Source organism: Pipistrellus kuhlii, unplaced genomic scaffold, assembly GCF_014108245.1.
Source record: "Pipistrellus kuhlii isolate mPipKuh1 unplaced genomic scaffold, mPipKuh1.p scaffold_m20_p_70, whole genome shotgun sequence".
NCBI classification, from domain to species: domain Eukaryota; kingdom Metazoa; phylum Chordata; class Mammalia; order Chiroptera; family Vespertilionidae; genus Pipistrellus; species Pipistrellus kuhlii.
Genome location: NW_023425574.1, coordinates 969265 through 983294, shown reverse-complemented (window position 1 = coordinate 983294; position 14030 = coordinate 969265). Strand labels below are relative to the sequence as shown.

Sequence of the window (14030 nt, the reverse complement as noted above, 5' to 3'; positions counted from 1 at the left end):
GAGGTGGAATCTCCGCTGTCCTGGCCACATCCCCGACGGCTCTGGGCTGGAACCACGACCCTGGGCAGCAGGCCGCCTGGCGGGAGGCCGGCCACCGAGTCGGGGGTCGCTCGGGCGCTGGACCGGGAGGCGCGGAGACCCGGACGCCCTGGCTGCTGCCCACCGTCTCCCCCCGCCCCACGAAGGAGGCGGGGCCCGCGTAGGCCACACCCCTCAGAGCCCCACGGGGCTCAGCCTCGGGGCATCGCGAACGCTCCGCACTCCCGGGAGGGCGCTAAGCTGCGAAGGTAACCCTGGCGCCTGAGCGGTGCCTTTGTCCCCACGTCTACTCTGGGGGGTGGTCGTCTGGCCACTCAGGCCCGACGTGAGCTGCCTCTTGCTCATCCTCCAGCGGGGCTGCCCTGCACCTGTGCCGGGCTTCCCGCTTCCCCACCTGCTGCCTTGCTGTGTCGGGGTCCTGACCCGGAGGCAGGTGCTACTTGGTCTCCTTTGGAGCCTACCCCGCCCCCCCAGCCCCCGGGCACCCTCCGCTTCTCCGGGTCTTGGCTGTCTGACCTTCTGACTCTTGCGTCTCTTCCTTGTGATCCCGCATTTGCGTCTGTTTCCTTCAAGCTAGGAAAGGTCTTCGGTTTCTAGAAGAGCGGAAGCGCTTTCTTCGGACCGAGGTGTGCCCCGTCCTGTGGGGGCCCGCCTTGGCTAATGGCAGCGCCCCCACTGGGCCGCCTGGTGCTGACCCACCTGTTGGTAGCTCTCTTCGGCATGGGCTCCTGGGCTGCCATTAACGGGATCTGGGTGGAGCTGCCAGTGGTTGTGAAAGATCTCCCCGAGGGTGAGTGAGAGTTGCAGGCCACAGCGGGCCAGGCCGGCAGGGAGGCGGGCGGCAGCTGCTTTGCCTCTGATGTGGCCCCTCCCTTCCCTGCAGGTTGGAGCCTCCCCTCCTACCTCTCTGTGCTGGTGGCGCTGGGGAACCTGGGGCTGCCGCTGGTGACGCTGTGGAGGCGACTGGCCCCAGGCAAGGGCGAGCGGGCCCCCATCCTGGTGGTGCAGGCACTGGGTGTGGTGGGCACTGCCCTGCTGGCCCCCCTGTGGCAGCAGGTGGCCCCGGTGGCCGGGCAGGATCACTCTGTGGCCTTCCTGACCCTGGCCTTGGTGCTGGCGCTGGCCTGCTGTGCCTCCAATGTCACTTTCCTGCCCTTCCTGAGCCACCTGCCGCCTCCCTTTCTGCGGTCCTTCTTCCTGGGTCAGGGCCTGAGTGCCCTGCTGCCCTGCGTGCTGGCCCTGGCGCAGGGGGTGGGCCGCCTCCAGTGCCCGCCAGCCCCCGCCAACGGCACCCCTGGGCCTCCCCACTACTTCCCCGAGCGCTTTTCCGCCAGCACCTTCTTCTGGACACTGGCTGCCCTTCTGGTCACTTCGGCTGCCGCCTTCCAGGGTCTTCTGCTGGTGTTGCCGTTACCGCCGTCCGCGCCCGCGGGAGGCCTGGGGCCTGGCCATCGGGCGGGAGCCCCCGGAGCGCAGGAGGAGGCGGCGGAGGGAGAGGCCTCACCACTGCAGGAGCCACCTTTCCAGGCGGCTGGCACCCCGCCCGGCCGAGACCCTGAGGCCCATCAACTGCTCTCTGCCCGCAGTGTCTGCCTGCTGGGCCTGCTGGCTGTCACCAATGCACTGACCAATGGCGTGTTGCCAGCAGTGCAGAGCTTCTCCTGCTTGCCCTATGGGCGCCTGGCCTACCACCTGGCCGCGGTGCTGGGCAGTGTTGCCAACCCCCTCGCCTGCTTCCTGGCCATGGGCGTGCTGTGCAGGTACACAGGGGCCTTAAGCCGCCGGGGTGGGAGTTTAGGGCTGAGGACCCGGCCAGGAGCAGGCATCCCTGACTTCCTGCTTACGCCTGGTAGGTCTCTGGCAGGGCTGGTCGGTTTCTCTCTCCTGGGCCTGCTCTTCGGGGCCTACCTGATGATGCTGGCCGTCCTGAGCCCCTGCCCTCCTCTTGTGGGCACTACTGCAGGGACGGTCCTTGTGGTGAGCACACTGGGGACACTGGAGCAAAGAGGGTGGCAGTGGAGGTTTGCCCCGGAGCCAGAGGCATCTGATGCTCATCCTGCTGCTGTGTCTCACCCAGGTGCTGTCCTGGGTGCTGTGTCTGGGGCTGTTCTCGTATGTGAAGGTGGCTGCCGGCTCCTTGCTGCATGGAGGCGGCCGGCCGGCACTGCTGGCAGTTGGTGTGGCCATCCAGGTGGGCTCCCTGCTTGGTGCTGTCGCCATGTTCCCTCCTACCAGCGTGTACCACGTGTTCCGCAGCGGGAAGGACTGTGTGGACCTGTGTGGACCCTGAAGCTGGGCAGGTGGGGCTCTCACTCCGTGCCACCCGTGCTCAGGCGGGGGCTGCCGCTGTGCCTGATGCCCAGTGAACAGGAGGCCCTCCCCACGCCAGCCATGAACATGGACACCTGCACACTCCACAGGAGAGCTGGCACCTCAGGCCGTGCTGGGACCTCAGAGCAGGCCCGCGTCAGGCCCCCACTGGCATGTGGACGGAGCTTGGGCCCTGTGTGGGGATTGTACAGTAAAGCATTTTTTTTTCTGTGAGTCAGACTTGTCCTCCCGCCTCCCGGCCACAGTCATGGTCTGGCTGTTCCTGGGCGCCCGCCACCCCCACGCCGTTCTCATATTCCTGGGGTTATGGCCTCTGAGCCAGGACTCCTGCCCCCGACACCTTGCTTCTTGGACTCCCCCGCCCCCTGAGAACTCCCCAGAGGGAGGGCAAGGCCAGCTTCCAGGGCCTGGGATCGAGGCCAAGGACACACCAAGGCAGCGTGTGGCCACCAGTGTCAGCCTGCCCGGACCGAGCTCCATGGTGGGGCTTCTTCCCAGTTGGGCTGCTGTTCCACAGGCACCTGCAGCCTGTGGTGGCCGGGCCAGCCAGGCACAATGGACAGGAAGGGCTGTCCCTGCTCTGTGACCTGGGCGCCGCCCACTCCCTGCTGCTCTGGGGGATTTGACGCCTGGGCTTTGTTGCAAGGTCCAGGCAGGGGAGGGGCTCAGTGCGCAGGACTGAGAAGAGGCCTTGGTTTAAGGTTCCAGCCAGTCGGGACCTTTCTGCTCAAGAGCATTGACCCCACCCCCAAGCTACCAGCTTCCAGTTTCTGGCTCCCGTGATCAGAGGCCCAGCCCTTTAGTGTTCAGGCATCACCTTCCCGAGCAGCCCACTGCCTGGGCCTGGAACCAGCACCTGCAGGGAGTGGGATCTCTGCACCAGCCTCAGTCTGTCCAGGACTAGGCGGTTCTCCCACAAGGCTGGAGCGGGCGTCTGAGCCAGACGGAGGGTGTGCTGATGCTGATGGGGCTGCAGGGGGGCGGGGCAGGCGAGGGCCCCTTCTGCAGGGAGCCCCTGCTCCTTAGCAGGGAGTGGGTGCTGGGAGATACAGCTCCATCCCTGCTGCCCAGCTCCTTGACTCGGCCTGTGTGGGGGCCTCTGAGGGCCTCATCTGCCTCCTCCCTCATTTCCTTCACCCACCACCCACCTCGGCAGGACCACTGAGCCTGAGGGCGTTCCCTGTGGGGGAAAGGGGCCCCATGCCTGGACTGTGGAGTCTCTGGTCTAAAGTCCCATCCGGCACCAGCACCGTCAGGGGAGTTTCCAAGTGGCTCAGACACAGCCCAGCCCTGAGGGCAGGAGGCCAGGCCCCAGCCTGCCGTGTGGAGCAGGGGCACTTGCCTGGCTGCTGGCCTTTGGGAGGCGGGGCTTTGGTGGAGGTGAGTGAAGGTGGAGGAGGAGGAGGACGTGGGCGGGCGGGCGGACAGCACGGCCTAGCACCACCACACCCTCTCCTGCTTCCCTGGAGCTGGAGCTGGGGGTGGGGGTGAGGAAGCCCTGCCCTTTGAAGCCAGCAGGGCCTTCCGGTCAGTGGTCAGAGCCCATAGGAAACAGGACAGAGGCCAAAATACCAAGGGGAGGAAGATGCTGGAGGGCCAAGTCCTGAGAGCCATCGACCTGCCCGTCCCTCTCGCGTGCCCAGAGCCAAGGCCCGCGGCCAGGGAGGCAGGGCAGCCCCCGTGCCGGGACCTTCAGAGCTGGGCCCTGCCCCCCCGCCCGTCCTCAAAAGCAGACCTCCCGCTGGACAGCAGGTGTCAGCTGCTCTGAAACTCCCCACTCTGCTAAAGCTTCTCGGGCCTGGGCCTGGGGCATTAGGAGGAGACCCTGAGCCACCAGGGCCACTGCTGTCCTTCCCACCACCAGGAGCAGGCCCTTCCGTTCCTCAGAGCCTGACCAAGCACCGGGGCCTGGCCAGGCACCTCCTTTCCCGGCGTGGCCACCGCAGCTGGGGCTGCTGAGTTCCAGGACAGGGCTCTGTGATGGCTGAAGGTGGGGCCTTCCTTCAGCACAGGAATCGCATGGGCGTGCTGCCAACGCTGTATCCACTGAGCAACACTGACCAGGGCGAAACCCTTCCTTTAAAAAAGAGAATATATTTTGTTGATTTCAGAGAGGAAGGGAGAGGGAGAGTCAGAAACATCAGTGATGAGAGAGAATCATTGACAGGGGGCGGACCCAGATCCAACTGAGGATCGAGCCCACAACGGGGGCATGTGCCCCGACAGGGAATCGAACTGGGACTTCCTGGTTCATAGGTGGACTCTCCACCACTGAGCCAAGCCAGCCAGGCGCCCTTCCTCTTATACAGACGCACATACATTTGGTCCAGGGAGATTCAGATGTGCTTTGTTTTTCCCCTGTGGAAAGAACAAGTCTCCATCTTTCTAAAATTCATTCCCACCTTCCTTCACGTCATATAAATCTGTGGTTCTGAGCTTCTCTTCTGAACTTGTAATCACATTCTTGGTTCTCTCATTAGTTAGCGACTTAAATAAACCTTGGGCACATTGTACTGGTTTTTCATAAAATATTACTGAGTTGGTCGGGATGAACATACAGGTTTCAGGTGTGGGTTTCTAGGTCACAGGATCTGCCTATTGCACTGCGTGCCCACCATCCAAAGTCAAATCTCCTGTCCCCTTATATTAGAAACACTTAGTTTTTTGAGTTGCTGCTGGAACACATCACCAGGGACTTGGTGGCTTACAACGACCACTGTTCATTTTGCCACAGAGCCAGAGGCTGGAGGTCAGGAATTAAAGTGGTGGCAAGGCTAGTTCCTCCTGAGGCTCGCAGGGAGCAGGCTGCAGGCCCATTTCCGGCTCCTGTGGCTGCCAGCAATTATTGACATTTCTTGGCTGTTGGCCACATCACTGCCTTTTTTTTTTTTTTAATTATTGATTTTAAAGAGGAAGAAAGGAGAGAAACATCAATGATGAGAATCAGACCAGCTGCTCCTGCATGCCCCACACTGGGGATCGAACCATAAAGCAGGCATGTGCTCTAATGGAAATCGAACCCGGGACTCTTCAGTCTGCAGGCTGACGCTCTCCACTGAGCCACATCAACCAGGGCTATGCCTGTCTCTACAGGGGCTTTCCCTCTGTGTCTCAGACCTCCTTCTCCACCTCAGGACACCAGTCATTGGGTTCAGGGCCCATCCGCATCCAGGCTGGTCTCCCGGAGAACCTTAATTTCATCGGTAATGAACCTATTTCCAAGTAAAGTCTCAGAACAGACTCTGGAGCTTAGAATGTGGACACATCACCTATTTTATATCTGTGCGCAAGCCATGCTTAACATGCTTCCTTTTTTTTCTTTTGGAGCAATTTTAAAAAATTCTTTATTGCTGAAACCCGTTTGGCTTGGTGGATAGAGCTTTGACCTGCACATTGAAGGGTCCTAGGTTCGATTCTGGTCAAGGGCATATACCTTGGTTTCTGGCACATCCCCAGTGGGGGTTGTGCAGAAAGCAGTTCATCGATATTTCTCTCTCATCAATGTTTCTAACTCTCCATCTCCCTTCCTCTCTGTGAAAAATCAATAAAATATATTTAAAAAATTCTTTATTGTTTAAAGTATTAAACAAGAACCTTGACCCAAAACTCGATTCCAGATAAACTGTAGGTCTAAATGTTAAGACAGCCGGGACCGGTTTGGCTCAGTGGACAGAGCATTGGCCTGCGGACTGAAGGTCCCAGGTTCGATTCCGGTCAAGGGCATGTACCTTGGTTATGGGCACATCCCCAGTAGGAGGTGTGCAGGAGGCAGCTGATCAATTATTCTCTCTCATCGATGTTTCTAATTCTCTATCCCTCTCCCTTCCTCTCTGTAAAAATCAATAAAATATATAAATTCTCATCTGATGATATTCTTTTCTCTTTTTTTAAACATTTATTGATTTCAGAGAGGAAGGGAGAGGGAGTGAGAGAGAGAGACATCAGTGATTTGAGAGAATCATTGGTGGACCACCTCCTGCATGCCCCCCACTGGGGATTGAGCCCGCAACCCAGGCATGTGCCCTTGGCCGGAATTGAACCTGAGACCTTTCAGTCCGCAGGCTACGCTCTATCCACTGAGCAAGCTGGCTAACGCAGAGGGTATTCTCTTCCATTGATTTTTAGAGAGAGTAGGAGGGAGGAGGAGGGGAGAGAGAGAAACATCAATGTGAGAGACACATTGACTGGTTGCCTCCCCCACACGCCCTGACCTGTGGCAGCCAGCGAACCTACAACCAAGATACATGCCTCTGACTGGAAATCAAACCCGAGAGCCTTCAGTCCTTTGGCCTACGCTTTAACCACAGAATCAAACAGGCCAGGTCCCTCTCTTTTTCCCCCCCTCTTTCTTTAACAGCAGTTTTGGGCGAATCAAGAGCCTGAGAACGGGGGAGCTGGGAGATTCAGAAGATGGGCTTGGGATTGGGGGACCGACCCAGAAGTCTGGGGTTTGAGTGGAATGGGCTGCCCCTACGCTTAGCAGTCAAATTTTGAGAAAACTGACTCCACACAGCACCACTAAGGGTGGGGTAGGTGTCCCCATTCAGTGGAGGGGCCTGTGCCCTGCCATGCAGAGGGCGGCCACAGCCTGGGCCAGGAGCAGGCCAGTAGGAGGGTCCTTTGATGTAGAAACAGGACAGAGTTCATGCCTTGGTTTGGCTGGGATGGGAAACTGCTGTCCTTGTTTCCCAAGAGTGGACGGGAAGGCTTTCTGCTGCCCCCCATTCCCCGCCCAGGACAGGCGTGTGCGTGTGTGTGTGTGTGTGTGTGTGTGTGTGTGTGTCTCTCTCTCTCTCTCTCTCTCCTCTCTCTCTCTCTGTCTCTCTCTCAGGCAGCACACAGCCACGCTCATGCCTTCCTTGCTGGTGTCAGTTCTCAGAGGCCCAGCGGGTACTTCTAAAGGCTCCTGCCCCGCCCACCTGCACTATTTCCTGGCCTGTTTCATAAGGATTCTGGGCTTAGGAGGGGAGGCGGAACAGTGCAACTGGAGACATTCCAGAAGCCTCGCTGTGGGAGGGGCTTCAGATCCACTGGGTCAGGACTGGGCCTGGACACCAGGACACCCGGTGAAGGCGAGATGCCAACTTCCCGTCCTGGCAGGGTGGGCAAAGCCCTGAGGATGCTGTCTGCTCCAGAGGGCATGGGAGCCAGGCGATTCGGGGCAGAGGCCACAGCAGAGGCCCGGGTGTGAGTGCAGAGACTGGGCTGACCTGGTGGGAGGGGACAGGCTGATGACAGAGCTGCGAGCCCTGAGCAGGCCTCCTACCTATCTGTCAGGTAACTGGTGGATACCGTCCCGATAGAACTTTCCTTGTTCTGAGGCAGACCATTCAGAGACCCCGTTTTCCACTTCTTCATAGTCCTTAAGTGCTGCTCAGAAAGTGCGTGTGCCATCGATCAGAACAAGTGGTCATCTGAAGGAGCAACACAACAAAATAGCATACACATCACACTGCAGGTATATTCACATATGTGTTACTCCATCTATTGAAAAAAAAAACAACCGCATTATTAACCGGTACACCCAGGAAGCCGTGGGTGTGGACGGGGAGGCACAGGGGGGCCAGGCGACAGGAGAATCCAGACCAGGTGTCACCACCCGAGGAGGCCGGGCTGCGGGGCCGCCGGAGTCAGCGGCCGGCGGTGGAGGGTGGGGTGGCCTGCCTGCCTGCCTGGCGGAGCGGGGAGCAGAAGGTGGGGGGCAGCCTGGCGGGGCTGGGAGGGCCTTCCTGAGGGAGGAGCACGCACTCTCCGCGGCCCGGGCACCTGCTCACCTTTCCGGGGAGTCCCGGCACCGCTGGTTTGAGAATCACCCGCCTCCATCCAAACGGACGGCGGCGGCATTGCACGGAACACGGAGCCCCGTTAGTTCAGGGGCTCCGGCCTCGTTCCGCGGCGAGGAAACCGCGTTCCGGCCGAGACCCAGCCCAACCGGGCCCGGAAGCGTGGAGCCCGCAGGCCCAGCTCCCGTCCCCTTGGTGAGGGCTGGGTGGGGTCGAGGAGACCCCAGGGCGGCGGGAGGACGCGGCGAGCCGGCGGGAGCGGCCCCCACGCACCCCGGCCGCGCGCCGGCAGCCGGGGCCCTAACGCCGGGCCACGGGGGCCGGCAGGGGGCGCTGCGCCGCCGCGGACGCGGGCACGTCGGGGGCGTGGCTTCAGGCCCCGCCCACCGCGCCGGGCGCGTGCGCAGTGCGCCTCCCCGCAGAGGCTGCTGGGCGGGGCGACGCGAGCCTGCGCCGAGCGGGAGCGGAGCGGAGCGGCGGCCGGAACATGTGGAGACCGGTGAGTCCCGCCGGCGCGGCCCGGCGCCCTGCCCCGCCGCCGCCAGGCGCCCGTGCGGGCCCCTCAGCGCCGGAGCCCCGAGTCCCTGCGCCCCGCACAGCCGGGCGGCCGGGCCTGTCAGGGGCCTGTCCCCGGGCCGCCCGCCCCGCCCTCCGCGCTCCGAGGTCCCGTACGGCCTCCGGTGCCCGCCCCGGGCCCCCCCTGCGCCCCGGGCCCTTGGGAGGTGCCGGTGCCCGCGCACCGGAGCCCCTTCCTCACGGGCTGGAGGCCTCGCTCCACCTCACGGACAGCTCCCCGCACGGGCGCCCTTTCCCCGCAGCTGCTGGCCGCCGGCCGGCTTCGGGGCCGTGGACACCGGCCCGCCCTCGCCGTCTCCCTTCCCTCCGGGCCCCACGCGAGCCTCCGCCCTCGGTCCTCCCCGCGCCGTCCGGCCCCGGGCGGCCTGCCCACTCCGCCTTAACCTGACCCGGCAGCCGTGCCTGGTGGCGCCTCCGTCCGTCCGCGGCTTCTCCGCAGTTCGCGCCGCTGTCAGCGCTCCCCCCGGGGTCTGGCCTGCTCCCCCCAAAGGTCGCTTTCCTGTGGAACTTGCCTTTTTCTTGCAAACCCGGCCTGGTCGGTGGAGACAGTCCCGCCCTGCGCTGTGGCCGGCAGCAGCTGCGGTCCGGGGGCTCAGAGACGGAGGCAGCCTCTCCCTCAGCAGCCCAGTCCCCAGGCCAGGGCCAGGGGCAGGGTTAGCCCCGAATTAGGAGCTCCCACAGCCACCGGACCTCAGGGGCTGAGGTGGTCCTCCAGGCCCTCCCCTGGGGCGGGGTTCCAGGCCCACCCGGAGGACAGGACGTGTCTGGGGTCGCCCTCCTGACAGCGCTGGGGCTGTTGACCTGTTATTAAACGTCAGGGGTCCTTCCAGGTCTGTGCAGGTTTCTTTGTTGTTTCTAACATATTTTTGTTGATTTCAGAGAGGAAGGGAGAGGGAGAGAAACATCAGTGATGAGAGAGAATCATGGATCGGCTGTCTCCTCCATGCCCCACACTGGGGATCAAGCCCACAACCCGGGCATGAGCCCTGATGGGAATCGAACCTGGGACCCTTCATTCTGCAGGCTGATGCTCTATCCACTGAGCCACACCAGCCAGGGCTGTGCAGGTTTCTGTACAGCATCACCATGAGACTCGGTGGTGGCTTCTAACTGCCCTGGGCAGCTTGTCTGCAGTGACATCTCACCTGCCTGCCTTCTAATCGGCTTTCTGGTCTGCACAGTTCTAGGAAAGCAAGCAGCTCAGCTGGTGCTGGGTGCGCGCCCACACTCGGTCTTTGTCCTGCACTGAAGTACACACACTTACCCACTGTCCATGTGAGGGTTACTGCTCAGAGACCTTTTTTTGCTGCTTTGTACGCTGTTAGCTAAGTTCTGATGAGCCCTGGATTTGTGCAGACACACTGCGCACATTCGAGGGAAGCCCATCTCCTCTTGTCCACGCTGGAGGCTGTGGGAGTGGGAGGGGTGCAGGGACACGTGTGCGTTTGTCTTGGCAAGAAGGTGCCAGCGTGTGGGAGGGTCTCCTGGGGACCCACAGCCCTCTCTGCACCTCTGCACCTCTCTGTGTGATGTGCTGGACGCTACCCTGGACTGGACCCTGGAAGGCTTAGCTGCAGGCTCTGCCCCATGTTTACAGCCACATGACCCCATTGGGCTTTGGGGATGTCTCTTATGTGATGGGGATTGTTTGGGGAGCATTGGGCACCCCACCCCCAAGGAAGGCACCTGTGGGTGCCATGGAGTCGTCTCATCTTGGAGTCCTGTCTGGGGCTGCTCATCTCTTGCTCAAGGGCCACACTGGAGCCGGTGTGGGACCAGGATGGTGTCGGCTGGGCCGGGCCCTTCAGCAAGCGCTTTCCTTTTTCTGAGCATCATTAGGTGTCAGGCCCTGCGTGAGGAGCTTTATTTCCACCGCTTCTCACCCCTCCAGCCTTGCAAGGTGGACACTTACCCACTCAGAGAGGAAAGGTATCGGAGGGCAGAAGCCCCGGCACCAGGTGGTGGTTCGAGGCTGCAGACCAGCCTGTTCCTCCATCCTGGAGCTCAGCACTCGGGGACCCTTCCCCACTCCTGGCACCCCATCCTCACAAAGCTGCTGTGAGTCAGGAGCCATGTGCGTGCCCTGCGCTGGCTCCCGGGCTTACCGGGAAACCTGAGTGGCCAAGGCCGGCCTGTGCCTTGGCATGGGGGGGAAGGAGGGGGCTGCATACGCTTCTTTGGGGATGAGCCCTCCCACCGGTGGACGGCCGGGGCTTCTTCAGGGCAAGGACTTGGCCAGCCCCCTGGGGGAGCGCTCCGCCCTGCAGGCTTCTGCCAGCTGAGTCAGAGGTGCCAGGGCAGGCTGAGAGCATGGCCACACACCTTCATGCAGCCACATGCTCAGCCTTCACAAGGGCACCTGGGGGTTGGGTGATGCTGGGTTTGGGCGTGGTCTTGGGGCTCCTGTGCCTAGGCTTGGGGTGCTGCACACACAACCTCTGAACCAGGCCCTTGGCTCTGTTCTCCGATTGTTGGCCCGTTGCTAGAATAACCTGTGAACCTTTGCCCTGAACGTTGACTTCTCAGAATGAGTGTAGTTGGTCAGCTTTGGCAAATTTCCTTCTTGGTCTGCCATGGTGAGCCCCATGGGGCTTACAGCAGCCCCCATCTTGCGGCCCTTCCACTCTCCACATCCTGTAACTAACCCCCCGCCAAGCTCTCCACATACTGGGAATAGTCTCTCCTCTCGTCTTGGCAAAATAAGCCCTTCTTTTCCTTTGGGAGTCGCTGGGGGAAGCTGTGCTAGCACAGACGGTTCACTCCCGCCCAGCACGTGTGCGCTGCCGTGTGTCCGGCGGGTGAGAGGCGGGGAGGGTCCGGCGGTGAGAGCGGGTGGCCGGCCAGGAGGAGGCCTGGGAGAGCGCAGCGGCTCAGTGACTCCGAGGAGCTCAGCACGCACCTCTGTGCTCCGAGCGTTGCAGGCCTCTCCGTTCACTTGGTCTGTGTGTCGCCAGTGCGGTGGTCCCGCTTCACAGGCAGGGAAACTGAGGCACAGGGAGGGAAGCATGGCTGATAAGTGCCGCTGCCTGGATTCAAGTCTAGCTCCTGATGTCTAGATCCAGAGCCTGCCACCTCCCCTCCCCCCTCTCCCCGCCCACTGCGCAGCCGGGTCTCCACCTGCTCGATGCCGGGAGCACCCCTTCCCCCGATTGTGACGACCGAGTGTCTGCAGACGGTGCCCCACGTCCTAGCACGAGATCGTCCAGGCGAGGGGCTCTGAAAGGCCGCCTTCCGGCTGAGACATCCAGCAGGACAGCAGATGCTGGGAGCCTCCTATCATGAAAACATAGGCGTACGGGTACCAGCCGACAGCCACCGCCTCGGCCTGCCCCAGTTGTTTCTGCTTCTCTCTGAAGACGTGTGTTTTGTTGTCATTGGACCATTTGATAGTAAGACAGACATTCTGACCTTACCCTCTAGACCAGCCGTTGCCAACTGGTGGTCCGTGGACCAACAGGTCTGTGGGGTCCGAAAGGTTGGCAACTGCTGCGCTAACCAGTGGTTCCCAATAGGGGGGTGATTTCATTTTTAAAGGGGGTGATCGAGAATGAATTAAATGAATTTTTTGCATTTCTTGTGGTTCTAGGGGCCTCATATACAGTATATTAATATGTTTTGTGACATAATTGATGCATTTCAGTTCTCTATTACATGTTTTGGAACTTTACTTTCTACTTTTTCATATAACCTATTACTTCTTTAACCGTTTCTTAGTGATTTCTTCCTCAGTACTTCAACCGTCCTTTTGTTCTTTTATTTTTTTCGTTCATGGATGCCATGTTCTTGGGAAGCTTGTTTAGAGCAAGTTAACGTTTGGCCTTTTAGGCTTCCTCCGCTTTTTGAATAGTAAGAATTATACGCCACTGGGAGGGCACCCGGATGTTAGAGACGCTGAGGGGGGCGTGGCCAGAACAAGGCTGGGAATCCCTGCTCTTGCCTTCGCTGTGCACTCCCTGAACAAGGACATGTGCGCCCGTCACCATGGAAACTATCATGCCTCACATGCCGAGAGCTCAGGCAGACCTTGGAGACCCTGCAGTAGGCCAGTGTCCCAGGGAGGCGCGTGTTGTGGGTGTTTTGTTTCTTGGTGCATAGAGCCTATTGAGTGAGTGTGCGGGAATGCTGTGCCTAAAAAAAGACCGTGTGTACCTTAACTGAAGCACATTACTGCTAAGAAATGCTGCCCATCACATGAGCCTGTTGGAAAATGGGCCGACAGACTTGGTGCGAACCTTTACTTTGTGAAAATTGCCCCGTCGAGGTGGGCCTGCAAGTCCGTGCCCTCTCAGGCCGTCTGGGGTGGGGCTCTCCCAGGTGGAGGCGGGGTTCCTGCTTTGCACCTGGTGTTGCGTTTCTCTAGCCTCCAGTTCTCCACGTTTCCCAATAACCTTCTGTTTAACGTCTTGCTGTAAAGAACTGGGAACATTTGCAGAAGTGGAGAGACTTGGTAAAGGACTGTGCCCAGTACCAGTACCAGCGCACGGGCCCTGGGGACTCTGCAGAGGCCAGCAGCTGCTGAGAGCAGCCCCTCCCTGGCCACTGCTCTGACTTGGGCTTCAGAACCTCTGAGTGGACACCTGCCCCTTCCTTCCCCACGGCTGCTGTCCCCAGCACAGTGCCCCCTCCCTGGGGAAAACCTTGGCGAGGGCCTTGGGATGCCCGCCTATCTCTGGCTCTTTGCCCCTACCCTTCCCTCGTTGGGCGGCCCCCTCTTCACCTCTGGGCACGTGTGTTTTCCACCCATACGGCCAGTCTCCTCAGAAACACCCTGTCCTCTCCTGGCTCCGGGCCTTCTTTGACAACGCCGTGTCCTCTGCCTAGAAAACCCACAGCGTCCACATGGATGTCCCCTCGCCGCCAGGCTACAGGGTCCCTCCCTCCCTGGCACCCGGTGCTGTCCCCACGGCCTGGTCACACACAGGGCCCACTGTCAGGCTGGCCTTCCTGGCAGAGTTGGGTGGGCGGGTGGATGTGAGTTGTAGAAGATACCAGTCAGGTGGGGGCACAGGAGGGCCTGGGCGGGGCCTGGGCAGAGTTGCGTTAGGGACAGGCATGTATGGGCAGCTGGGGCTGACCCTCCTGGCATGTGTGCTTGTCACACCCCCCATTGGATGCCACGGACCCAGCTATTCCGCAGGCACTGACTGATGTTCTGAGAACCCACCACCATGTGGCACGGATGCGCTCTCTGGGCCTGCTCTGCAGTGCGGTGCGGTGTGGTGTGTCCGTGTGCTATCAGGTGGCCGGGCCAGGTGTGCAGGCCAGAGGCCAGCAGGGTGCAGAACCCCGTCCTCTCTGGCC

At 60.9% G+C, this 14030-nt stretch overlaps 2 protein-coding genes across 3 annotated transcripts in view; both read left to right on the top strand.

Moving 5' to 3' along the window:
* Nucleotides 1-14030, top strand: part of ADCK5 (aarF domain containing kinase 5) — a 30987-nt gene that overhangs the window by 9896 nt on the left and 7061 nt on the right. The window contains exon 2 of the mRNA XM_036422581.2: nt 8612-8652. Within this exon, the coding sequence (XP_036278474.1) occupies nt 8641-8652 (12 nt within the window). The 5' untranslated portion in view covers nt 8612-8640. The remainder of the gene's footprint in view (nt 1-8611; nt 8653-14030) is intronic.
* SLC52A2 (solute carrier family 52 member 2) lies at nt 142-2580 on the top strand. Of its 2 annotated transcripts, none has more exons than XM_036422603.2 (5): nt 142-287; nt 613-829; nt 923-1799; nt 1893-2016; nt 2117-2580. In XM_036422603.2, exons 2-5 carry the CDS (start codon nt 700-702, stop codon nt 2327-2329), a joined length of 1344 nt encoding a protein of 447 aa, XP_036278496.1. In that variant the 5' UTR covers nt 142-287; nt 613-699; the 3' UTR covers nt 2330-2580. The 2 variants fall into 2 exon arrangements, with proteins under 2 accessions (XP_036278496.1, XP_045431885.1); XM_045575929.1 differs by having other exon boundaries at nt 151-287; nt 617-829.

Bases quoted from the DNA above. Each gene is read 5' to 3' on its own strand.
- SLC52A2 (XM_036422603.2), top strand. From the start codon at position 700: ATGGCAGCGCCCCCACTGGGCCGCCTGGTGCTGACCCACCTGTTGGTA. The intron at 830-922 runs GTGAGTGAGAGT...CCTTCCCTGCAG, and splicing joins TGTGAAAGATCTCCCCGAGG to GTTGGAGCCTCCCCTCCTAC. The intron at 2,017-2,116 runs GTGAGCACACTG...TGTCTCACCCAG, and splicing joins CTGCAGGGACGGTCCTTGTG to GTGCTGTCCTGGGTGCTGTG.